Here is a 25981-nt window from a genome sequence, read left to right on the forward strand (position 1 = left end):
TTCTTTTCTTTTCTTTTTTTTTTTTTTTTTTTTTTTTTTTGAGACAGGGTTTCTCTGTAGCTTTTGGTTCCTGTCCTGGAACTAGCTCTTGTAGACCAGGCTGGTCTCGAACTCACAGAGATCTGCCTGCCTCCGCCTTCCGAGTGCTGGGATTAAAGGCGTGCACCACCACCGCCCAGCTCTGAAGTAATTCTAAAAGATGACATCCCTCTTCCAAAAAAGTTTGTCCTTAGCATTATCAATTAGGGGTTGATTATATCTGGTATAGAGTTGGAGATTAGGGTGCAAATTATGTAGGCTCAGGGATCTTCTTTATAAAAAAAAAAGGAAATTGAATGGGATAATAAGTAGATTAGTGTGAACTTACACTGATAATAATAGTGAATAATTGTGAGCTATTATTTATAGACATTTTACATTGATAGAGACTCTTGTATATTGATACAAATTCAAATTATATGTTATATCAAATATGTTCCTATTTCTGTTTATACCTATGCAAAGTTATTTTGTCATATTGTATGCATGCATGTTTCTACTTCTACTTAAGACTTTTTTTTTTTTTTTTTGGTTTTTCGAGACAAGGTTTCTCTGTGGCTTTGGAGCCTGTCCTGGAACTAGCTCTTGTAGACCAGGCTGGTCTCAAACTCACAGAGATCCGCCTGCCTCTGCCTCCCGAGTGCTGAGATTAAAGGCGTGTGCCACCACCACCCGGCTACTTAGGACATTTTGTATATTGATACAATTTTAAGATATATTTATCATATTACACTATACATTTCTACATCCGATCAAGATATTTATGCATTGTTTACATTTTAAGGTCATTGTCCTTATTTGTTGCGCAGCTGTTTAAGGATTGTCTAATATTCTAATGTAAAGTCTTAGTCTTTAAGCTATATAGGTATTAATAATTATAGGTCAATAGTCATCCATGTTTGTTATACTTACAGTTAGACTAATCAGGTTCTTTTAGATGCATAGAGATTATATTCCACAGATAGGTAACCTCCAACNAAGACACTGAACTTTATCTTGGAACCTTATATTTAACTTTACTTTTGCATGATGTGTGTAAAGGTAAGAAAACAGCTCCGGGTTTTTGTTTGTTTGTTTAGTTGGTTGGTTGGTTTTTGGTTTTTTTGAGACAGGGTTTCTCTGTAGCTTTGGAGCCTGTCCTGGAACTAGCTCTTGTAGACCAGGCTGGCTTCGAACTCGCAGAGATCCGCCTGCCTCTGCCTCCCGAGTGCTAGGATTAAAGGCGTGCGCCACCACCGCCAGGCAATATTCTTAAACACTGTGAACCCTGTAAGTGTTATTCCTGTTATTCAGGTAGAGCTCATGAGCGTGATCTGAAGGAATGTAAAAGGAACATTCCTTCTTTTGTTACTACTATGCGTGTTTGCCTGTCAGTGTGCACACATATCCAGAGGTTTGCCTCTTACCTGAAAGGCTAAAGAAGATAGTAGATCTCATGTTATAGGAGCTTGTGAATGCACATATCTGTGTATACTCATATATAAACCCTTAGACATAATCTATTTGTTAATTCGGCTTAAATTATTCACATTAAGATAATTCATTGTGCAATGCCCGTCACCTGTTATTAGGCAATCTGCCAACTTATTGAGAAAAATCAAGGTTAAATACAATTTTCTTGGAGGACCTATATTCTTTTCCTTTGCATCATACATGAACTGTTCAGCACTCTGGGTACTGAGCTGTTAAAACTTCTTGATATTTCTCATGTTTGTAACACGGATTCCAAATTCAATGATGTATAAAGCTGAATTTTGATTTTTGTTTTCTTTGAACTCTGCCTTTTATTCCACTTATGTAAATTTCAAAGGTTGACAGAATTAGCTTGTTTAGCAAGTTAGGATGAGGGCTGGAGATATAATTTAGTGGTAGAACACTTGGGTTGTATGTGTGAGTCCCAGGGTTTAATGACAAATGTGGGCATGGGGCGTGGGGACAGTGTGGTGAGAGGAAGTACAGGCGTTCTGGTAGGTATGGTGTGCTGTTATGTACAGGTAGAGGTTACATTGGTGTGCGCTCTGCATGAAAAGAAGTTAATTTAAATAAAAAATATTTCTTTGTATTTTTGTAAAGCTCTGAAAATATATTTAAAACACTGAAATATACTTATTTATAATTAGATTCCCACCCCCTTGAATAAGCACAAACAGTACAGTGGGAGAGTGGGATTTATAAAAAATAAGTACATATTATTTGAAATAATAATTTTATCATCCTTTTGAATCTAACTTGTTAAAATTGGCACTAATTGCCATTGGATACTGATTATCTTAATGTGATCGTGGTTGTTTTCTGAATTTCCTGGGTATTTTTATTACATGGGAGGGTTTTTGTTATTGTTTCATTTTTTTATCAATCTGTTTTTGAGGCAAGATCTTCTGCTGTCCAGGCTGGCCTCCAACTTGCTCTGTAGATAAGGATCGTCTTGAACTTTGGATCTTTGAACATCTTGTCCTCCTGTGCTAGGGTTATGGGCATGAGTCCTTGAGCATCAGCTTCAAAAACTACTAAATATGACATAGGATTGTACTAGGTTTTTTATTTCAGTTCCCATGCCTTTAAAATGATATCTAGCTTTAGACAGTATAGGACAGAGAGAACCCCTTTGGACAATATAGGAACTGAACCAAAATTTACATCTGTTTTCTAATTTATCAGAAAGAGATTCGTAGTGCTTATGTATCAAAACAGTTTTCATATTTTTGAAATGTCCAAATGGGATGTGCAGATACTATAAGGGAATTTAGCACTATAAAATAAATTCATCTATAAATTAACTAGAAAATACAATTGAAAGCTTTGTTTAGATTGGCGGGGGGAGACAGACAGAGAACACCTGTACTCATGCTGCCTTCAAAGGTCATAAGAATGTATTATATCCCCTGGAACTGGAGTTATGGGTGGTTGTGAACCTCAGTGTGGGCTGGGAAGCGAACCTGCCTTTTCTGCAAGAGCAGCAAGTGCTCTTAACTGTTGAGATGTCTCTCCAGCCCCAGAGGATGCAATTTAATGAGTAAGAATGTGCCACAGCTAGGGCTTTATTTTGATTTGAATATGATTGTCTTTGATATTTACTTGTGCTGTTTGGCTAACTGGCACAGTGGGTACGGCCCTTTCCACCAAGCCTGCCTATCTGGGTTTAATTCCTGATACAACCTACATACTAGAAGAAGAACTGATGCCTTTGACCTTTGTGTGTGGTATGGCACATGTGCATACCCACAATAAATAGATAAATAGAAAGCTTTACTTATCCAGATGTTCTTTGAAATCACTTTTAAAGATTTCTTTGCTTTTATTGTGTGGGGTTGGGAGCGTGAACATAAGTGCAAATGCCTAGAGAAACCACTTGGAGCCTGAGTTAACTGGTAGTTGTGAGCCTCCTGACATGGGTGATGGGAACTAAACACAGGTCTTTTGTTAGAGCAGTATATTCTGAGCCATCTCTCCAACCCCTGAATTCTCATCTAAAGGCAAACATTTTTTTTGCTGCTAGTGTGTTGAAGATCTTTTTCCTATTGCTGTTTTATTTCCATTTACTTTATGTTGTTGCCTTATGCATGTCCAGTGCTCTTTAGATGACATTACTTGAGTATCCGAGCAGTGTTGGATATCCATTGCTGCTATAGAATTGAGTATTTTGGTGTATGCCATCTGATGTTCTGATTTGTAACATATAAAACATAGATCATGTGAAACCAGAAAATATTTTATTTTTGTAATGCTACAAACGTTGCTATTAAAATGTGTAGACATGGGGGCTAGAGAGATGGCTCAGAGGTTAAGAGCATTGCCTGCTCTTCCAAAGGTCCTGAGTTCAATTCCCAGTAACCACATGGTGGCTCACAACCATCTGTAATGGGGTCTGGTGCCCTCTTCTGGACTGCAGGCATACACCGACATAATATTGTATACATAATAAATAAATATTTTAAAAAAATGTGTAGACATGCTCTGTTCTGTTGTTTGTATCTTCAAGGTTATTCACAAACATTTTTACTTGAAAAGAATTGAGATCATGGCCCAGTGTGAGGAGTGGATTGCAGACATCCAGCAGTATAGCAGCGATAAGCGGGTGGGCAGGACCATGTCTCACCATGCAGCAGCTCTCAAGGTGAGTTATGATTGACTGACTCCGAAGGTTAAGGGTAGAAGAGAACCAAAGAAACAAGTTGTTACAGAAAGTGTGTAGATAGGTGCAATAGCTTTGACAGAGGACTGTTGATTCTTCAGCTTAAAAGCATTTATAAGGCCTGAGCACAAAGAAGTTGACACGGAGGGCGGGAGCATGAATTTTGTCTTTAATCCTTTAGCCTTACTTTATGCCTCTTAATTTATATAATTTTACTACTTGGTATGATGAAGAAGGTATGAGATGGAGGGCCACTTATTGTTAATAACTACTTTGGGAGGTTGGCAGTTGTTTTTAGCTTAAGCTTCCGCAGAAATGGAAAATACAGTAGTTTTGCAGAATTTCTATATATGGAACTCCTTCTTTGTAAAGCCACCCATCTTGCTGCTTCCAGATACCTATTCTATTCTTCTGTCCTTTATCTTCTGCCAAATATCTTCCCTCTTTACGCATGCAGTGTTTTCCATCCCTGCTGGCTACTTTTGATTTTGTTTTGCAATTCTCATTGAAATGCTGTAGATGATCAAGCATGGTGGCACACACCTTTAATCTCAGTACTTTGTTTTTTGTTTTTCCAGACAGGGTTTCTCTGTGGTTTTGGAGCCTGTCCTGGAACTAGCTCTTGTAGACCAGGCTGGTCTCAAACTCACAGAGATCCGCCTGCCTCTGCCTCCCGAGTGCTGAGATTAAAGGCGTGTGCCACCACCACCCGGCTACTTAGGACATTTTGTATATTGATACAATTTTAAGATATATTTATCATATTACACTATACATTTCTACATCCGATCAAGATATTTATGCATTGTTTACATTTTAAGGTCATTGTCCTTATTTGTTGCGCAGCTGTTTAAGGATTGTCTAATATTCTAATGTAAAGTCTTAGTCTTTAAGCTATATAGGTATTAATAATTATAGGTCAATAGTCATCCATGTTTGTTATACTTACAGTTAGACTAATCAGGTTCTTTTAGATGCATAGAGATTATATTCCACAGATAGGTAACCTCCAACCACTTCAAAGCACTGTAGAATATGACATTTAAATAACTTAGGGTTCTGTTGACGTGAGACATGATTCCTCCTGACAGCACTGACCTATTCCCAAGAGAATGTTGAACACCGAAGACACTCAACTTGGGAGTTCGTTTTCTTCTTGCAAAACTGGCCTTTGGGCAAAGAACTGCCCATGCCTCAACCACTGACAAAATGCACAGTGTCCGGACTGGACAAGCAGGATACAAGAAAAAAGACTGCCAAACTTGCCACGTCAGAGTTTTGAAATTTTTCCTGCCTTTGAAAATGGTCTGTCATTTACCCTAGGCTTTAGCCAAAATTGGTTGCAAAACATTGCAAATGAGACATTGAGTGATTGCCCAGGTAGCCAGTTGTCTCTGTCATTTATTGCACATTTTGGAAGTTGCTTGATTGCACTTTCTGACTACTCAAGTGACATTATCTCCCTTCTCATGTCTTCAATGGTTGAAGACTAGATAGTTGTAGTTACTTTCCTCTCATGACTTAGTGAAGCCATTTCTAATAAAAAGACTTAGACTCCTTAGAATAGAATAATTATGGAAACATTTAGCATATGTTTCTTGCTTAATATTGTTTATGCTGGTTGTAATTTTAATTTTTATACTTGATATCTGTTATTATTATATATAGTTTTGTATTGGGGTTGGAACTCTCTTATTTAAACAAAAGAGGGAGGTGCTGAGGGAACTCCTTCAGCCGATGGCCTTTGTGATGTTGGACCAGGATGGCCTTGGGTATTAGAAATAGACATGCTCTCTCTCTCTCTCTCTCTCTCTCTCTCTCTCTCTCTCTCTCTCTCTCGGCTGTTGAATTTGGTTACTGTTCCCGGCTCATGCAGAAGACTGTAGATCTGTGAATCTATCCCTAAATAAAGAACCCTTTATTATACCCCATTCTGAGCTAGTGTGGGATCATTTTATCGCGTTCATGTACAGGTATACAGAAATAGGGAAAAGACCCAGAGGCCAAAGGTAAACAGGTTAATTGAAGAAAAATAGGCAAGAAACAAGCCACGCTAAGGCCGGGCATTCATAAGTAATAATAAGCCTCCGTGTGATTTATTTGGGAGCGTTGTGGTGGGCCCCTCAAAAAGCCACCAGTAAAATACTCCACAACAATAGGCAGTTGCAAGCTACCTATAATGGATGCTGGGAAGCAACCTTGGGTCTTCTGCAAGAATGACGTGTACTCCCCAGACCCACCTCCCAGCTTTTCTAACCTACAGCCTAGGTAGTCAGCCAGTCTTTCCAGCTCCTTCTCGTGAAGTTAAACTACCCTCACCACCACAACAGCTTCACTGCTGGGGTTCCAATGTGTGCCCTTATTCTGGAGGAATGTTCTCCATATGCTAGGTGGACACCATGAACCACGAAGTCAGGTCTCTCTAACTCACACCCGCCCATGGTGTCTCCCATTCCCAGTGAGTGAACACCTTGAATGGTATAGTCCGGCTCCGTCCTGTCCTCCCAATCAATCTTGCCTTCTCATCTCAACCTCTGACTTCCACGCTAGAGTAGGATCCTAGGAGACCGCTGATCTTGCTGCAGTGACAACACCCTGCATCTCCCACTTCGGCTTCAGCCAGGAAATGACCACTGCACCGGAAGCACCCTTGCCTGGCTCCCACTAGGCCGCAGTCACTGCAAGACCAAACTGTTTGCCTGCCCCTCTTCTAGCACACGACGACAGATGCTTAACGTGCTAAATATATCAGCAATGTACTTTCTCCGCAGCTTACAAGGACAGCTCTTGGGTTCCTGTGTGCCTTAGAGGAGGAAAAGGACCCAGAGGTGAAGCAGGTCAGCTATAGGTCTGAGAGAGAAGGAGGGTGTTCCTGGGGGCAGGCACACTCTCGGGAAAGGCTGGAACTCAGAAGCTGATGCCAGTCTAAGTTAGCTCTCTCCCTTAGGTGGGAATACAGCCAACAGCCTCCTATCTCAGCACTTGCCCATACAGACCTATGGAGATCCCCTATGGAGACCAATGGATTATGGGGCTTTCAAAACCAGGACTTCCAAAGCCATTTAGTGGTCACAGCTGAGCCCATTTGGTTGCCAATCACTTTCCCCTAAACCCTAGACTCTGAAGGCCACTATTCCTCTGCTTTCAGAGCCTGCCCAGAGTCACTGAGGGGACAAACTCTAACCCAATTCAGCCATTCAATCCAGAACACAGAAGAAAAGCAACCAGAATAGAGCATCCAATCTGGCCTAGGCATCAAGGAAGGTTGTTTTACTTGAAGTAGTTTTCCAAGACAAGAAAGGGTGGGGTAGGGCTCCAGCAGCCCAGAAAGCTAAAGAATTACAGCAGAAGGGTTCAGAATGCAAGGTGGGACAGAATCTGAAGGTCTGAAAAGTAAGCTTTAAAACTCTTTGCTAGCCGGGTCGGTGGGGCACGCCTTTAATCCCAGCACTCGGGAGACAGAGGCAGGCGGATCTCTGTGAGTTCAAGGACAGGCTCCAAAACCACAGAGAAACCCTGTCTCGAAAAACCAAAAAAAAAAAAAAAAAAAAAAAAAAAAAAAAAAAAAAAAAAAAAAAAACGACAAACCCCTCAGTGGTAAAGAATACCAGCTGTTCACCGGGCGGTGTGGTGCAAGCCTTTAACCCCAGCACTCGGGAGGCAGAGGCAGGCGGATCTCTGTGAGTTCGAGACCAGTCTGGTCTACAGAGCTAGTTCCAGGACAGGCTCCAAAGCCACAGAGAAACCCTGTCTCGAAAAAACAAACAAACAAGAAAAAAAAAAAAAGAATACCAGCTGCTCTTCTAGAGGACCTGGGCTCAATTCCCATCAACCACGTGGTGGTTCACAATTGCCTGTAACTCCAGTTGTAGGTGACTCAAGGCCTTCTTATGACCTCTGTGGGTACCAGGTAAGCACATGGTGCACAGATATGCATGCAGGCCAAACATCAACACACATAAAACAATATGAAAAACGTATCTAAAACAATCCCAACCTATGTCTAGGATCATGGCTGGTCAAGTTTCTGGGAATAAGTGAGCACTGAGGGGGCTGGAGAGATGGCTCAGTGGTTAAGAGCATTGACTGCTCTTCCAGAGGTCCTGAGTTCAATTCCCAGCAACCACATGGTGGCTCACAACCTTCTGTAATGAGATCTGGTGCCCTCTTCTGGCATGCGGGCATACATGGAGGCAGAATGTGGTATACATAATTAATAAATAAATCTTAAAAAAAAAATAAGTGAGCATTGAGTGCTTAGTCATAAAGAGAACACCTATACTACCTGTCCCCCTGCCCCCAAGGCTCAGGGAACATCAAGGAAAAGGCAGAAAGCATGAGTTGAGGGGAATGCTACAAAACACTGTCTTAGGGACACAGATGTAGCCCTGGTCCTCATGAACTTACAACAGCTACAGCTGCTTGCATAGGGCCCTCAAAAGACAGGGACTCTTTCAGCATTCAGTCACAGTAGGAGGGGCTCGTGGGTCCCCACCTGGTCCAGGGGAAGTCATTGTCTTCAGTGACGTAGCCACTGGGAGTCACTAAAGTTCCAGTGGATAGCTCCGTACCTCTGCCCATGCTGGTGGCCCTGGTTAATCACAGTGGGTCGAAAGAACAAAACAAAAAGGCATGAAAGTGGAATAGGATTTATTGGAAGGAGGGGAAGAGTGGATGCAGGGATGCGGGTTAGCAGAATGGGTTATACATATGCATGAGCTTGCCCGCTAGTAGATTAAATGCTGTGTCTCAGGAGTCACACAGAGATTCTGAAGCCAGTGGGACACGCTTGGCTGGCAGTGTTAAGGCTTTCCCTCTCTGTCCTGGTTATCGCCCACAGAAAGATGCATGCTCTAACACATCACTGTCACCTGCTTCCTAAGGCCAGAGTCAGCACACCCTCTGGTGGCATTAAATGATTTTTGCACATACAGAGATGAGAAACTTGGATAGGCTGGCTGTTTCTAGTTAGTTACCCAGGGTTAGCTGGAAGAAGCTGAAGGGAAAAAAAAAAAAGTGATCCTCTGGTATAATCTTGTTCTATCGCAGCATCTTTTCTGGTCAAAAAGAGAGGGAAGAGCACACTTTCTCACCACTCCTGTTAGCATAAAAGTTGTGCCAACACCCCCCCCCCATGTACCCTCATGTGTGAGTGGACAATTGTGTGCACTCGCTTGAAACATGCTCCCTTCTTCCTAGAGTGCAATTTGGGACAGCATTTACTTACTACCTCTTTTTGGTACCCATCTGCCACTCATTCATTCATTCATTGACTCATCAATCACCCTAGAAAGCAGAGGAGTGGGGATCGACTTTGGCTGGACCTTCATCAGTACAGAAATCTCAGACTGCACAGGGGATCCCTACCTGTACTTTGAGAGGAAAAGACATCAAAGGAAAGGGTCTTTAGTCCAAAGAAACTTGCCAGTGCTGGCATAGAAAGCAGAAGCAGGGGCTAGAGAGATGGCTCAGTAGTTTAGAGTGCTTCGTGCTCCTGCCGAGGACATTTTTCAATTCCCAACACCCACCAGTGACCCACAGTCATAGGTAACTCCAGTTCTAGGGCATCTGACACCTTCTGTTCTCTGTGAGCACCAGGTATGCACATAGTGCACACACACACACACATACACACACTAAATTAAAAAAAAATAAAATAGAAAGGAAAGAAAAGGGGGCTAGAGAGCTAGTTCAGCAGTTAAGAGCACTGGCTTCTCTTCCAGAAGACTCAGGTCCAATTCCTGGCACACACAGTTCCTGGCAGCTCACAGTTGTCTGTAATTCCAGTTACAGGGCTTCAGATACCCTCATACCAATATACATGCAGGCAAAACACCAATGAACATAAAATAAAAATAAATTATTTTTAAAAAAGGAAGGAAGCAAGCAGTCAGGCATGGTGACACACACCTTTAATCCCAGCACTGGGGAGTCAGAGGCAGGCAGATCTTTGTGAGTCTGAGCCAGACTGGTCTAAATAGTGAGTTCCAGACCAGCTCAGGGCTATAATAGTGAGACTCTTGTATGTATGTATGTATGTATGTATGTATGTATGTATGTATGTACGTACATAGGTGTTTTGCCTGCATGTATGTCTATCTGAGGGGGTTGGGTACCCTGGAACCGGAGTCTCAGACAGATGTGAGCTGCCATGTGGGTGCTGGGAATTGAACACAGGTCCTCTAGAAAAACAGTCAGTACTCCTAACTGCTGAGCCTTCTACCCAGCCCCAAGACTCTATCTTTAAAAAATAATTGGCTTCACGGAGGGGGGGGGTGTTAAGGAGTACAAAGTTGTTTATTGAATGATAAGGTAATCTAGGACCCATCAGTATTTGATTTGTTTGTTTTGAGATAGGGTCTCAGCAGCTCTGGTTGTCCTGGGGCTGTCCTAGACCAGGCTATTTGTACTGGGATTTAGGCACTACCACACTTGACTACAAACAATTTTTGCTTGCTTTTTTTGAGACAGGGTCTCTCTGTGTAGTCTTGGCTGTCCTGTCACTGATTCTGTAGACCAAGCTGGACTCAGACTCAGAGATCTGCCCACCTCTGCTTCCTGAGCATTGGGATTAAAGGCATGAGCAACCACCACTGCCTTGCTAAAGAACTGATTTTAAAAATTAGTAATTTTATGTAGCTCGGGGTAGCCTGGAACTCCTGTCTTAACCTTTTGGGTGTGGTGATTGCAAGCCCACACTCAGCTACTAATCTTACAGGTTTTATTTGTTGATTTATGACCTGGAACTTGAATAGTAGGCTAGCTTGGATCTTTGCAGCCATCCTCCAGCCTCTGACTTTAGAGTGCAGAGACACTTTCAGTCTGGGTTCCCAAGCATTTGGGAGGTGAAGGCAGGGAAATTCGATTGGCAAGCTCAGCCTCTGCTATTTAGCCAGGGCATGGGTACTTGAGAGTCGATCTCAAAGAGCAAAACAGCTGTGGTAAGATGGCTTGCTTGAGTCCCACTCCCAGGATCTATTTCGTGGAAGGAGAGAACCAACTCATTCTGGTGGTCCTCTGACCTCCACACAAGCGCTGTGGCGTGCACGCACCTACACACAAGCACAAATAAATGTGATAAAAAAAAAAAAATAAAAACCAAAGACTTCGAGGGTCTAGTATAGTTTACCATGGGGAATGGCCGGATGAGCGCACCAGAGTTGAAAGGAGCCACCCAGTCTATCAGTACTGTGTTTCACCTAGTGGGAATCCGGGCACAGTGGGCTCAGGACAGCCAGGTATTCCACAAAGGTTTCCTGAGAATCGGGAAGCGAGGTTTACAAATTAAAAGATGCAGTAAGCCTTGCTGGAAGGCTGTGGGTAGAGACTGACCCGGGAGCACCGGTATTACGGTGTACGCACGCCACGGCTCTGCCCCACTGAACCGGAGGCTGTGGAGTAGCAGGCCTTGACGTTAAATAACCAGGACGAGGGGTGGAGAATAGTGGGTAGAAGGAACTAGTCGGAAGGGAGTGTCCTACGGAAAAGTCTGAACTGACGCAGGCGCGCTCCGGAATGGGAGGGGCTTTACCTCACGGTTTCGCCGGGTTCCTGGAGCAAATATTTGACATTCCAGGCTTATCGTTGGGGGCGGGGCTTAGGAGGATGGCTGCGGGTGGGCCGTCCGGACGGGGATTGCAGGGTTCTCCCACCAACCACCTTCCACTATATCTCGTCATTGTGTTTCTGCGCTACTGCGTGGGAAAACCCGGGACGATTCACTCTAGGTTCCCTGGCTCCACTCTTTCCTTGGGTATGAGTTGGGGATGCGCCCGGGTTCTGGGCTCCCTTTTATTCTAGATTCATATGTAGCACCCCGCTTTTCCGGACACACGAGGTTCTTCTTTAGTCTTGGCTTGGGCATCCTGCATCTCTTCAGTCCCACCCCAGGCTGTAGCTCTTTCCTCCCGCCAGATTTCTAGTTACAGTTGAGTAGAAGGAAAACTATCCAGAGCCCACAGGACAGCCTGGAAACAACAGTAAGGGAGCCTCACCAACCCCCGTGGGGAGAATGGGATCAGTCTGAACCGGGCTGGGATGCAGGCTTTGTAGCCTGCACACGCAGGTACGTAGTTTACCGCTAGCCGGTACCTGCCAGAGTGCTTTCAGTACCCAGATCGCACGTCTATCATCCAAGAAAGACGAAAACAGGCAGGCAATCCCCAAGTGAGGTAGGTAGGCTGTCTCCAGGTCCCGACCATTTATTTGGCTTAGCCTCACTTAGGATGCACCTTGAGGAGAGGTGCTCCTTCCCTGGCATCAAGGCCTGAATCCTCGCGTCTATAGTGACTGCGCTTTTCACTGCCGGCACTTCGCCGCCGACGCAGTCCAAGACCGACTCTAACACCTGTATGGACACGTCCTTCCCTGTGATCTCTAGTGACCGCCCACAGCTCTAAGAACCCTTGATCTTTGCCGCCCTCTCTTTCCCCAACCGATCTCTCCCACCGGCTTCCAGTGGATACGTGGTAGCGCTCACTGTCGGTTTTTGACCCTTTGTGACTTCCATTAACCCCCAAGACGCACGTCGTGACCCCCTACAGTCCCTAGATTGACTCCTGGTGATTTCCACGGGTTCCGCGTGACCCTCGCGGAATGGAAAAGGCCTCTGATCCTGCACATTCTTTTGCGGAGAACTCATTGCCTGCTGGAGAGGAAGTAGGAGAAATAATAGATTCGTCCCAGGAGTCCCGCAGGACCTCACCAAGAGGTGGACTCCAGCCACTGAGGAGAGCAAGCACGCCAAGGCTAAAGTGAGCTCTCGCCTCCCGGGCAGGGTACTGGCCCTCCCCCGAGGTTCCCGGGGCCGCCCCGATCACGTGGCACTCGGGGCCGCAGGTAACTCGCCGGAGTGGGCTGGGACCAGCCGCCGCGCCGCCCAGCCCCAAAGGGCACCGCGGGCGGGTCTCTGCAGCTCCCACTGCCACAGCCCCGCCGCAGGTGCCGCCCCCAACACACCGGATCCCGCCCAAGCTCGTCTGTCTGCTGTCGGTCGGTGTGTGCGTGCGCCTCGTCGGTCCGCGTGCGTGTGGCCGAGCGCCCCCTTCCTCTGCGGCCATGACTCCACCGCCGCCTCCGCCCCCACCCCCGGGCCCAGATCCCGCAGTAGACTCCGCCACAGACCCCTGCCCAGGGTCCGAGTCGCTGGTTGTTTTGTTCGGGGCCACAGCTGGTGCGCTGGGGCCGGACCTAGGCTCGGACGAGACCGATTTAATCCTCCTAGTCTGGCAAGTGGTGGAGCCGCGTAGCCGACAGGTAAGGTGGGAAAAGGAATAGGTGGCGGGGCACAGCCGCGAGGCGCAGCGGCTCACCGGGCTACCCCTGCTGCTCTTAGGTGGGGACGCTACACAAGTCGCTAGTTCGCGCGGAGGCAGCTGCCCTGAGTCCACAGTGCCGCGAGGCGAGCGGCCTCAGCGCAGACAGCCTAGCGCGGGCGGAGTCCCTGGACAAGGTGCTGCAGCAGGTGAGCGCGGGGGCTCGCGTGGGTTGTGGAACAGCTGGGTGGCAGAGACGCTACCTCGCCGGCGGGTGGGGGGGAGGCAGGAAGCGAAGCCTGGAGCGCCGCGCGACCCACTGGCACTGACAGTAGGACAAGGTCTCCTTTGAAACTTTTGAGTGACTACCGCGTGCTAGGCCATTCCTAGAGGCACCTTCTTTACCAACCTTCACAAGGCACCCACTCTTGTTGAGGGGGTGACAATAGCGGTCGAGGGACCCACCCCCGAGGTCTCTTCGTCTCCCCCCTCCCCCCCGCCCCACACTCCCCGGTAGCAGAGGAGCGAGGTCCAGCAGATCCAGAAATAGGGTCAAGGGGCCCAAGTGTGGCCCTAGATCACTGGTCCCTGCTGTCTGCCCTCTTGGGAGCGGCTGGAGCGGGGGCGTCGGGCGGTGTCTGCCTCAGGGGCAGACGCCGCTAGGCGAGGGCTGCTGGTTTAGGCCTGTCCCAGCTGACTGGCCAGGCGTGGGTGCTGTCCGTACTCTACCTGGGGGCTACCTGCCTGCTGAGCACAAAAGCCTAGGGGCATGTGCCCCCCAAACCCGGGTCAAGTGGGAGTCCGCCTCACTGCTTTTTCCCTGTCTGCGCTGCTCACTCACCCTCCTTGACCCGAGTTGTAATGAGTGTTAAGTCCTTTAAGAAGCATAGGTTCTTTCCGCTTCCAACTCTGCGGTTCTTAGGAAACAAAGATGCGGAATCTGAGCGTGTTACAGAAGGGCTCCAGGCCTAACCTTCTGCTCACCTGTGAGGGTGCTGCAGACAATCTGGGTGTCTTGCTCTGCCAGCCTTAGGCTGAAAAGTATCACAGAATTTGCAGGGAAGAGGCAGGAGCGTGTTGGGCAGCCTTCAGAGTGCCACCCCCTCTATGAGTAAACAGTTCAGTGCCAGTTGGTCGATAGGGTGTGGGTCAAAGCTCAGGTTGCCGCTAGTGTCCGAGTCTGAAGCTCTGTCCTTGGTGTTTCTCCGTTCCTGGGTTGGTCAGACCAAGGGGCGGGGCTGCCATTGACCATGAGCCTCCTGGCCCTCAGGCAGGTGTGAGCCTCCCCCACCTGTCTGAGGGTGGCGCCTGGTCCAGGACAGGTTTAACCTGCTTTGCCCCTCCCCTCTCCACCTGCTTGCCTCACTCCACCAGGTGTTTGCTCTGGCCCTACTCCAGACTCCTGGAGTGTGTTTGATGGGGGCTTGGGTTATGTGTGACTGTTCTCATTTGGCCCGGAGGAGGTGACAGTGGACTAGGGCAGGGGTGGGGACTAGGAGCCTGGGACGTTTAGAGCACCGCCTTCTACTTCCCAGGCAGGGCAGGGCGGAACATCCTGCTGAACCAGCTTTGCAGCCTGAGTCCCGCCCCCCCCCGTACCCCCAGTTTCAGCCTGCCTAGCTGTGAATCTGTCTGAGTCTCCACTCCCTGTCCCCAGTTCTCACAGCTGGTGAGCAGGGATGTGGCTCTGCTGGGCGGGGGCCCCTACGTGCTCTGCACTGATGGGCAGCAGCTGTTGCGACAGGTTCTGCACCCTGAGGCCTCCAGGAAGGTATGCCATTTGAGGGCACAGGATGGTTGGGTTCGCAAGATGCCTGTCTTTGTGGGGATGGCGAGACACCTCGGCTCACCTTTTCATCCCTACCCCCACTTGCTCCCAGAACCTGGTGCTCCCGGACACCTTCTTCTCCTTCTATGACCTCCGCAGAGAGTTTCATATGCAGCATCCAAGCGACTGCCCCGCCAGGGACCTCACAGTGGGAACCATGGCACAGGGTACCTGTGATCCAGCAAAATTAAGGTGGAGGGGTGGCTAATCTGAGCATGTGCACGCTGCTCTATGGGTTATATCGATGTAGGCAAATCTGTTGTTGGCCTTGTCCTTTAGGGTACACATGTCTGCATCTATGTTGGGCTATATCTGAAATGTGAGCATGTCTGTGTTTGGTCTGAGGGCCTGTAGGGGCATGTGTGAGACGGGTCATAACTAGTCTTTGCTAGGATTCTGCGGGTGTTTGGGGGGGTGTTTGGGGGGGTGACGTGGGGTGTGTGGACCTGGGCCCTAGTAGACACTTCTCTGCCTGTAGACTTGGGACTAGAAACAGATGCAACAGAAGACGACTTTGGGGTCTGGGAGGTGAAGACCATGGTAGCTGTTATTCTCCACCTACTTGAAGGGCCCAATGGTAAGACTCTTGCGCAGCTTGTCACCCACTGTCGGGGCTGGGTGATGCCCATTTCTGAGTCCTTTTGCAGACTTGTGACCTTCTCTAAGAGAACACAAGGTGGAAACCCCTCTATCACCTGTCCTATTTTTGCAGAGCTTGGTGGGGAGACTTCCTCCACCAGACCCTGCTGACCCCCATGCCATCTTCTCTCAGGTCAGTTGTTTTCGAAGCCAGAGGTGGTAAAGCAGAAATATGAAACGGGGCCTTGGTGAGTGTGGGAGCAGGGGTGGGGGTGACAACATTTGGGCAGCTCTGATCCTGTGCCCTGCCCCCACAGCAGCAAGGCTGATGTGGTGGACAATGAGACTGTAGTACGGGCCCGTGGGTTGCCCTGGCAGTCATCAGACCAGGATGTGGCTCGATTCTTCAAAGGGCTCAACATTGCCAGGTGGGTGTGGCAGGATGGGAGGGGTAAGAGGGCAAGTCTACCCAGGAGGCACTAACAACACTGGCTCCACAGGGGTGGTGTAGCACTCTGTCTCAACGCCCAGGGCCGCAGAAATGGCGAGGCCCTCATCCGATTCATGGACAGCGAGCAGCGGGACCTAGCGCTGCAGAGACACAAGCACCACATGGGTGTCCGCTATATTGAGGTGGGGCTTTGGGCTAGAAGTGGAGCAGGGCAAAGGTGAGGAAGGACTGAGACCTATGGGCTGCTTTCTGTACCCACAGGTATATAAAGCCACAGGAGAGGAATTCATAAAGATCGCAGGGGGTGAGTGTGCCCACAGAAGGCCCGAGTTCTATTATGTCTTCATCTATATCCCATTCACCCCCCCTTTGCTTCTTGGGTCCCCTGTGTGTTGGTGTCCAACATCTGTGGTGCGTGTTACAAGGATTAAACAGCAAGCGGCTCCTGTTTTCTCGACCTAGGCACATCACTGGAGGTGGCCCGCTTCCTGTCCCAGGAAGACCAAGTGATCCTGAGGCTACGCGGACTCCCTTTCTCAGCTGGGCCAACAGATGTCCTAGGCTTCCTGGGGCCAGAGTGCCCAGTGACTGGGGGTGCTGATGGGCTGCTCTTTGTGCGCCACCCTGATGGCAGGCCAACTGGAGATGCCTTTGCTCTCTTTGCCTGTGAGGAACAGGCACAGGCTGCTCTGCGCAGGCACAAAGGCATGCTGGGTAAGCGATACATCGAACTCTTCAGGAGCACTGCAGCTGAGGTTCAGCAGGTGAGCACTCAAGACTCCCCATGTCCCAGTATGCTGCTTCTTAGGGTGTGCCTTGGGCCCCTACACAGTATGATAAACCTGCTGCCTTTCTTACTAGGTCCTAAACCGCTATGCAACCAGTCCACTCCTTCCCACACTGACTGCTCCGCTGCTGCCCATTCCCTTTCCACTGGCAGGAGGGATCGGAAGGGACTGTGTACGCCTTCGAGGCCTGCCCTACACAGCCACCATTGAAGACATTCTCAGTTTTCTAGGAGAGGCAGCAGCTGACATCAGGCCTCACGGTGTGCATATGGTGCTCAACCAGCAGGTGAAGCTCCTGCTAGGAAGGGTCCCTGAACAGGGTAGGAAAGGGTGTGTTAGGAGTAAGGCATTTTTTATTTGTGGCAAACTGCTTACAAGGTGGTGTGCGCAGGGCCGGCCGTCGGGTGATGCCTTCATCCAGATGATGTCATCGGAGCGTGCTCTGGCGGCTGCCCAGCGTTGCCACAAGAAGGTGATGAAAGAACGCTACGTGGAAGTAGTCCCTTGTTCCACAGAGGAGATGAGTCGTGTGCTGATGGGGGGTTCCTTGAGCCGCAGCGGCATGTCCCCTCCACCCTGCAAACTGCCCTGTGAGTGCTTCATGGGCTAGAGGAGGAGGAGGCATGTGGGAGTCAAGATGTTACAGGCCACCATTTTCCATCCTACTTGCCCTTTCCAGGGAAACTGTAGGATCTCTATAAATGTGCTCCTTACTTGTCTTTAGGCCTCTCACCACCTACCTACGCCACCTTCCAAGCCACCCCAGCCCTCATTCCCACAGAGACAACAGCACTGTATCCTTCATCTGCACTGCTTCCAGCTGCCAGGGTACCTGCTGCCCCTGCTCCTCTTGCCTACTACCCAGGGCCAGCCACTCAACTGTACATGAACTACACAGCCTACTACCCCAGGTACCTTGCTACATTTCTGGCCCAGATAATCCAAGATCGGTTAGAAATCAGACTTCACTTTGAGATGGCAAGGGTGGGCTGACAGGCTAGAGATATCACTGTAGATAGAGCCAGAGTGTTCAGAAAGGAAAAAGGATCAAACGCTAGGTAGAGGTGCAGGAGAGGCTGATCCTGGTCTAGGCTGCAGGCGGGACATGTGGGGTAAGTGGGATGTATAACTAAATTGCTGTCTCTCCCACCCTAGCCCCCCAGTTTCTCCCACTACGGTGGGCTACCTCACCACACCTCCTACTGCCTTGGCCTCTACTCCCACTTCAATGTTGTCACAGCCAGGAGCCCTGGTCCGAATGCAGGGGGTCCCATATACGGCTGGTATGAAGGATCTCCTCAGTGTCTTCCAAGCCTACCAGGTGAGGCTGTGTGGTTGGGAGGGCCTGAGGGCTTAGCTGAGCCTGGAACGTCATCCCCTAAATCTGTGTTATTTCTGCAGCTGGCCCCTGATGACTACACCGCTCTGATGCCTGTTGGTGACCCGCCTCGCACTGTGTTACAAGCCCCCAAGGAGTGGGTGTGTTTGTAGAAGAGAAAACCAGGAAGCAGAGTGAGCTGATGTCCCCAGCTAACATGCCTTTCCCGAGTCCAGAGCGCCCTCGATCCAGCGGCTTCTTTCTGGCTTGTCAAAGCTCTCAAAGGCACCAGGAAAAGATCAAGCTCGGCACCATTCTCCTTCCTCCCATACACCCTTGTTTCTCTGCCTGCTTACCCTAAAGATGGCCACCTTACAGGCAGGACTGGGGTTGTGATGGCGTGACACCCAGGAAGCCTTTGATCCGGTCGAAGGGTGCACAACAGGCCTGTGTGGGTATCCACCTGAGCCTGAGACCCCAATGCTCTACTCTCCCTATCCTTCCGAGAGGCAGGACAGCAGCGAGTGAGCACCCACGCTCAGGATACCTGGACTTCAGAAACAAAGCGCCAGAGATGGCCTTAAATAAGCCCTCTCCAGCCAAGGAGCTTCGGATGGCAAAAATCACCAGCTGGATGTGATGGTTTATGTCTGTAACCCAGCACTCAGGAGACACAGGGAGGAAGACTCTTTTAAGTCCAAATCTAGTTTGGTCTACACAGTCAATTCTAATCCAGCCAAGGCTGTATACTCCCCTACCACAACCCCTCCCCGCCTCCCCCTCCAGTTGTGCTGCTGCAATATCCCCAGAGAACACCAGAGGGCAAGTAGCACTTGCAAACTCAGGTTAACTCTAAAGGGGACTCTTGTCAAGGTTTTCTTGGCTACACCTTGGAAGACCAGTTGTCTAGACCCCAGCAAACACTGTGGTGTGTCCTTTGCATCCATTAAAGGATGCAGAACCCATCCTAGAAGGAATTTTGAACTCTATCTTCTCTGTAAAGTAAATGAAAATTCCTGATGGAAGCAGACTTTTAACAAGTCACAGGGCCCTTAGCTCTGGCCCGAAGGGTTCCACACCAGCCCCGTCTGGAGAGAAACTGAGATTTCAAGGACACTGTTGATCGTTACTGTTTATTATTTCAGCACTGTAACCGAGGAGGAGCCTGAACTGCTGGCTCGTCTTCCCTTTGTATTTGTGTAAGGAGCACTGCACTCCTATAAAAGATTTTAAAATACAAAATGTACAAGAAAACACAATTCCAAGTGCTGTAAACATAACTGAGAACCAATTCCTTCACCTCAACATCCGCTCTATAAAACACAGTTTCAACTTGAGCCCATCTGGGCCTTAAAGATGACCATGTGTTCTACATATTAAAAACTGGGCCTCCCGGCTAGGTCCAGCAGAGGTCTGATGATACTGGCTGGTCCTGGGTCGGTGGTGGGTTGTACCCAGGGCAGCAGCACCACATACAAACCCAAACATCTCTTTAATGTTTTCAGCCATGCTTCTTGCCTCTCTAGTAAACAGAAGGCTGCTCCTTCGTTCCTCACCCCAAGGTGTAGTACAGGTGAGGGGAAAGTGTGTGTGCTAGGAAATGCCCAGCTGCTCAGTGCTGCTACTAGAAATCAATTTGCATAGTCCAATGGATGTGTGCTTTACCATCACAATTTTGCACAAAAATTTAAGTCTTTATCTACAAAGCCAAAAAATATGACTCTTACATGAAAGCTTATACAAAGCTAATATAAAACCGTTACATAGAATACAAAGCTCTATTTGAAAATCTAACCTGTTTTAAATAGGAAAGCATCTCTAATGCTACAGGCATCAAGGTATTTAAAAGGCATCAAAATTTGGTGCATAGCAACTCTGGATCATAGAGGCTTTTATTCTTGAAGGCAGCAAAGCAGCACCCCCAAGGGGTCTTGCAATGACCCTACATGAGGCAGCTACCCCAGGGAAAAGAGGGTGGAAGCAAATTTGGCCAAGTCTCTGCAAGTTCACCTGAGAGGCCAATGCCCTGTAGAAGCTGTGGACTACCAACCATAGGCCCTAAAGCAAATTTCACTATCCACACTCACTGATATAAAACTCGCTTTCAGAGAAATTTGGAAAATATCCAGCTCCAGGAGTGGCCAGAGCAATTTGCTGATAGACTGTTTTCTAACTAGTTTGAGGGGAGACATCTAAAGCATTGTGTTAAAAACAAACACATATTTCCCTCATTCTGAATTAGTATCTCCTACCCTGCTCACTAGAGGTGGTTGGCAACAGGCTAGACCCTGCTTAGGCCTGATGTAGCCTTAGTAAAGAAAGCCCTGCCATCAAGGGTCACTATCCCCTAGAATAACAGCATTGAGTCTTTAGCCAGTGCAACACAGTGTCTCACTTGTAGGCACTCAATTTGCTTCCTGAAAAAGTACACTATTTAATTGGAAAACATACTGTAAAATTCAGGGACTTTAAAAGGGAAAGGGAAAGGCAGGGTTTGGGAACAGTACCCAACTGGGGCACCTCCTTTGGTAGACAGCAGGCTGGAGTTTCTGCTGGCCCCTGCCTCGGACATAAGCCTCACCAGCAGCAGCACCAGGGTGTCTTTGGTGTGGAAGGACAGGTCTATGACACCACCTCAAAGCCTTCTGGAGAAAAGGCTGGTTTTTAGATCATACAGTCAGGACACTGTGGGACAGAGTCATTGCAGGCTGTAAACAGAATAGGAGATAAGCCTTCCATGCCATGGGGAATCTTAAGTCTTCTTATCTGGAGTCCTGCATTTTCTCTGCCCCTCCTAGTACACAGCTCATTCATACTTAGCTCCTGACACTGCCAGCCTGACTGAGTTAAAACTGCAAAGCCTAAACTATCAGGAGACTGGCTTCAAAGACTACAGACTCATGGCAGGTGCTCCCACTTGAAAAGTTAGGTGGGTAGAAAATAACTACCCAAGCTAAAATCCTACCTTTGAAATTCACCTTACAAATGACAATTTACCCAAGGTCCTGAGGGAAGAAAACGGCTTGAACATGGAGCTAGTGGAGAGACTGCTTGAGGACTATCTAAAGTTACAGAAAGACTATGCTCTGGAATGTATTCGTATTCCAACACTTCAATGATGGAATGGTCTCTTCTTGACTTACCTAACATTGTACTTTTTATAAAGAGTATGAGCTACATTTGGCTTTACTTCCTAAGAATCTATGAAAGGCTTCAGTATGCATGCTAAGTTTTTGAGGTGTAAGCGTGGGCCTAGGATAATTTTTTTTTGTCTGCCTCTGGAAGGTTTTATCAAAATTTCATATTTTAAAAATATCAAGACTAAAGGGCTCTCAAATGACCAGAAAGCAGTACAAATGACTAACCCTAGCTATGCAACCAGGTCACCTGCAGGAGCAGCACCTCTGAAATAGAGAGCCTGCTGCATTCGTACTCAAAGCACCCATCATATAAAAGTATCCTATTTAAATATATAAAAAAAGCGAAGCTCATTTTCCCACAGCTTAAACAGCTTATGCTGTTCCTGTTCTTTTACAAAATTTGCCCAAGGCTTGATTGAGGTGGAGGAATGCTGCTTTTCCCACAGAGTCCAACTCCTGGAACAGGTTCTGAAGTCTGGTTGGAAACCCAAGGTCCAAGAGAGAAGCAGGTAGTGGGCACAAAGCTGCAGTGAGCACTGTTAGAGCCCATCAGATCTTCCTATATCTGGGGACTTGGGACGTGGGACAGGAGCATCTCTGCTCACCTCTGGGCCTTGGGAAACAGAAATCTGGGACATGTCTCTCCCAATTATCTCGTTCACTGAAAAAGAAAAAGAAAAAGAGTGGTTAGCAACCTCAAAGGAACATGAGGTTTACCTCTTAGGCACTTTCCTTCCAAGGGCTTAGAGCAAAGGTAAAAGGCTGCACTTGAAACGCAGAATGGCATAAACACAAAGCGTCATTCCCCAAGTGGATGCAGACCTGCGCCCCTCTCACTTATGTTTGGAGTTGAAGGAATGGCTAAGCACAGGAAACATTCTGTTAACACTTTGATGACATTACTTTCTGTATGGAAGTTTTGCTTGCATGTATGTCTGAGCACCCTGCACTTTCACTCCTGGTATCTTAGAGGCCAAGACAGCACAGCATCCTCGCAAACCAGAGTTAGAGATGTCTGTGAGGCACCATGATGGTGCTGGAAGTCAAACCCAGATCCTCAGCAACAGCAGCAAGTGCTTTATTTTTTGGTTATTCAAAACAGATACAGGGCTCCTCTGCAAAGCCCTGGCTGTCCTGAAACTCACTCTGTAGACCAGGCTGGCCTCAAGCTCAAGAGATCCACCTGCCTGCCTCTGCCTCCCAAGTGCTGGAAATAAAGGCCTGCGCCACAAGTGCTCTTAAGTGCTAAGTCATCTCTTCAACCCCAACAGGAAACATTCTTAGCCTTCTTCCAAAGGCTCAATGCTCCATGCAGAGCTGAAAGGTACTTTTAAGAAATAAATGTTCAAGGGTAATTTATTTACTGAGACAGGGTCTCATTTTGTAGACCAAACTGGCCTTGAATTCGGATATTCACCAGCCTCTGCCTCAAAAGTGTATGACACCATGCCTGGCCTTTAAAGAGTAAAACTAAAAGCCCAAAGTAAAGAGTCAACAGTCTTCAATACTAGTGCCAATAGAGTATGTAGATCACAGCACCCGGCCCACTTTTAGCAGCCACAATCCTTAATCTCAACACCCGAATTTGTCTGTGCCAGCACAACCAAAGTAAAAACCATCAGCAGTATCTGCTGTCACCAAAGCAAAAGAAAACACTAATGACAACAAACTTCTTTTTTAGGAAATGCTCAAGTTAGCAGTGCACTGAAATGTCCTATACAACAGAATATGCTTCTGTTTATAGCTATTTCTCAAACACAAGGACTCGAAGTTGTATTTCACAAGCATTGGTATGGCAAAAAATAAAAACAACAACAAAACACACCTCAAAACCAGATAAAGAACAACAAGGTAATCAGGGCACGTCTTTTGTGTATTGATAAGTATACAAAATACTCAGGAGGACTCTGGCCTACTTTATTCATTTATTCGCTTGTTTATTTGTTTATTGTTTTTTTTCAGACAGGGTTGCTTTGTAGCCTGTCCTGGAACTAGCTCTTATAGACCAGGCTGGCCTCGAACTCACAGAGATCCGTCTGTCTCTGTCTCCCGAGTACTGGGATTAAAGGCATGTGCCACCACCACCTGGCTTGGCTGTTTTTGAGAAGGGTCTCTCTATGTAGTCCTGGTTGATCTGGAGCTAGACTAGGCTAGCCTCAAACTTAACAGAGATCCTCCTTCCTCTACCTCCCATCAGGAGCTGTTTTCCCCGTTTCCACTCAGGATGGTGTTAAGGATTGACTCAGGGGACTTTCATCTTTGTAATAGATTTTGACTTTAAGACTTTATTTAAGCACTCGGGAGGCAGAGGCAAGCGGATCCCTGTGAGTTCAAGACCAGCCTGTCTCGAAAAACCAAAAAAAAAAAAAAAAAAAAGACTTTATTTAGAAGGCTGGGCATGAGGCAGAGACTGGTGGATCTTTGTGAACTCTAGGCTAGCCTGGTCTATATATCGTGTTCCAGTACAATCAGAGTTATATTTTAGGAGACATCCTGTCTCAAAGGAAGAAGGGAAAAAAGGGGGAGCTCTATTTAAAATCCCAGAATGGCAAAAGGGTCTCTACAAGGCCAGCCTGGTGTACAAGTGGAGTTCTAGGCTAGCCAGGGCTACATATATAGAGACCCTGTCTCAGACAAAACCCATCCTCAATTTATATTTATTTCTTGGAGCTACAAAGAAAAGTCACCAGAGTTCATATATTCTTCCTGAACTCTATGATTAAAGGCATAATTATTATATCTTGTATAGGTAAACAATTTAATGGAGATTTTTTTTTTGATTTTTCGAGACAGGGTTACTCCATAGCTTTTTGATTCCTGTCCTGGAACTAGCTCTTGTAGACTAGGCTGGCCTCGAACTCACAGAGATCCACCTGCCTCTGCCTCCCGAGTGCTGGGATTAAAGGCGTGCGCCACCATCGCCCGGCAATGGAGATTTTTTTTTGTAAGATGGAAGCTACATACAACAGTCACTTTGTCAGTTTTACTTGAAGAAACTTAGAAATAAAGGAATGGTGTATAAATGATTTGAAATGGATAAGAAATCTAGTTAGTATTACTTTATAGTAAGTAACTTGTTTTATAAGTAATTACTATTCAATAGCAGTTTTCCTAAAATTGAATTTTAGGTTATCTGGTAAGTTATAAGAATACCATCTAAACTAAATGCATGAAATATTGAATTTACAGGACTATCTGCAAGTATTTGGGAAATGGAAGTGGGAAGATCAGGAGTTCAAGGATAGCTTGGACTACCATATGAGACCCTGTCTCAAAAATCTGTTAATTTACTAAAATCTGATCAATGTGCCTTCTCAAGATAAAGACAGAAATAAATTCTCAAATATTTAGCAAGTATCTGGATTTTTCTGCTGCCTCTATACTTTTTTTTTTTTGTTTGAGACAGAGTCTCACTGTATAGCCCTAGCTATCCTGCAAATCAATATGTAGACCAGGCTGACCCCCAATCCGCCTGCCCCTGCTTCTCAAATGCTGGGATTAAAGGTGTGCACCACCACTCCCAGCACAATACAGTCTCCACTAGTAACTGAAGTTTATTCAGCCAGTTTTCTGTATTTCTCAGAGTTCCTCTTTGTAGCTAGTGAAAGTCCTCTAATTTGTAATGTGAGCACCTCACACCTGCTTGGCTTCCTTCTTTCTCCTCTTCCTTCACTCCTTGCAGTGGACTAAGATTTAGTCATCAAAGTGGTGACTACTTGATGAAATCTGGGAGAAAGAGAAACAAGTTTCTCCTTTTTAATTCCGAGTGCTGGAATTAAAGGTGTGCGCCACCACCACCCAACATGACCCTTGCCTTTAATCCCGACACTCAAAAGTAAAGGCAGGTGGACCTCTAAATTCAAGGCCAGACTGGTCTACAACCGACTTGTAGACCACAGTAATGGCAATACAGAATACATAGGTTTTTTGTTGTTATTTTTTTAGACAAGGTCTACTTAGCACTGGCTGTCCCAGAACTTGCTGTGCACACCAGGCTGACCTTGAACTCACAGAGATCCACCTTCTGTCTCCAGAGTACTGGGATTAAGGGAGTGTGCCGCCAGCTCTGAATTATATGGGTATCTTGAGCAGTCAAAGCTTTCTCAATATTTTTAATCTTCATCTTTTTTCCCTTTTACTTTTTTGTTGTTAGAAACACGTCCTCCTACAGCTCTAAGCAGACTCAGCCATGCTATACAACTGATCCTTGGCCTCTGCCTTTCAAGTACTTTTTTTTTCTGAGCCATCGTTTTGCCCTGTTGCCAATTCCTGAGCTCAGATGGTCTTCTTCCCTCATTCCCCACAACCAGCTAGAACTGTAAGTGTAGGTCTATCTCCAGACTCACAGTTGGTCAGTTTTCAACAGTGGAGATCTCCTTACACTGAAGTTCATGCTTATACTTGTGCCACGTCTCCATTCCTAATATAATTTTTTTTATTTTTTAAATTTAT

General features: G+C 46.9%; 2 protein-coding genes across 5 annotated transcripts in view; one reads left to right on the forward strand and one right to left on the reverse strand.

Annotated features, from left to right (window-relative positions):
- Positions 1-12890: 12890 nt before the first annotated feature.
- Positions 12891-19726, forward strand: Esrp2 (epithelial splicing regulatory protein 2). Of its 3 annotated transcripts, none has more exons than XM_050143955.1 (15): positions 12891-13426; positions 13506-13634; positions 15083-15196; positions 15306-15420; positions 15732-15830; positions 16026-16080; positions 16123-16260; positions 16333-16465; positions 16545-16587; positions 16746-17047; positions 17145-17357; positions 17463-17661; positions 17796-17982; positions 18227-18392; positions 18473-19726. In XM_050143955.1, exons 1-15 carry the CDS (start codon positions 13229-13231, stop codon positions 18560-18562), a joined length of 2181 nt encoding a protein of 726 aa, XP_049999912.1. In that variant the 5' UTR covers positions 12891-13228; the 3' UTR covers positions 18563-19726. The 3 variants fall into 3 exon arrangements, with proteins under 3 accessions (XP_049999912.1, XP_049999911.1, XP_049999910.1); XM_050143954.1 differs by having other exon boundaries at positions 12894-13426; positions 16153-16260; XM_050143953.1 differs by having other exon boundaries at positions 12898-13426; positions 16150-16260.
- Nfatc3 (nuclear factor of activated T cells 3) overlaps positions 19504-25981 on the reverse strand; it is a 63129-nt gene continuing 56651 nt past the window's right edge. For both annotated transcript variants that reach the window (XM_050143952.1, XM_050143951.1), the window contains one exon: positions 19504-22190. Coding sequence is in view for 1 of the 2 variants with exons in the window: in XM_050143951.1 (XP_049999908.1) it covers positions 22069-22190 (122 nt within the window). In the remaining variant the exon portion in view is untranslated. The remainder of the gene's footprint in view (positions 22191-25981) is intronic.

Source organism: Alexandromys fortis, unplaced genomic scaffold (assembly GCF_014885135.2).
Source record: "Alexandromys fortis isolate MF-2015 unplaced genomic scaffold, M_Fortis_MF-2015_v1.1 scaffold_1, whole genome shotgun sequence".
Classification (NCBI taxonomy): Eukaryota; Metazoa; Chordata; class Mammalia; order Rodentia; family Cricetidae; genus Alexandromys; species Alexandromys fortis.

Bases quoted from the DNA above. Each gene is read 5' to 3' on its own strand.
- Esrp2 (XM_050143955.1), top strand. From the start codon at position 13,229: ATGACTCCACCGCCGCCTCCGCCCCCACCCCCGGGCCCAGATCCCGCA. The intron at 16,588-16,745 runs GTGAGTGTGCCC...TTCTCGACCTAG, and splicing joins ATTCATAAAGATCGCAGGGG to GCACATCACTGGAGGTGGCC. The intron at 17,048-17,144 runs GTGAGCACTCAA...CTTTCTTACTAG, and splicing joins CTGCAGCTGAGGTTCAGCAG to GTCCTAAACCGCTATGCAAC.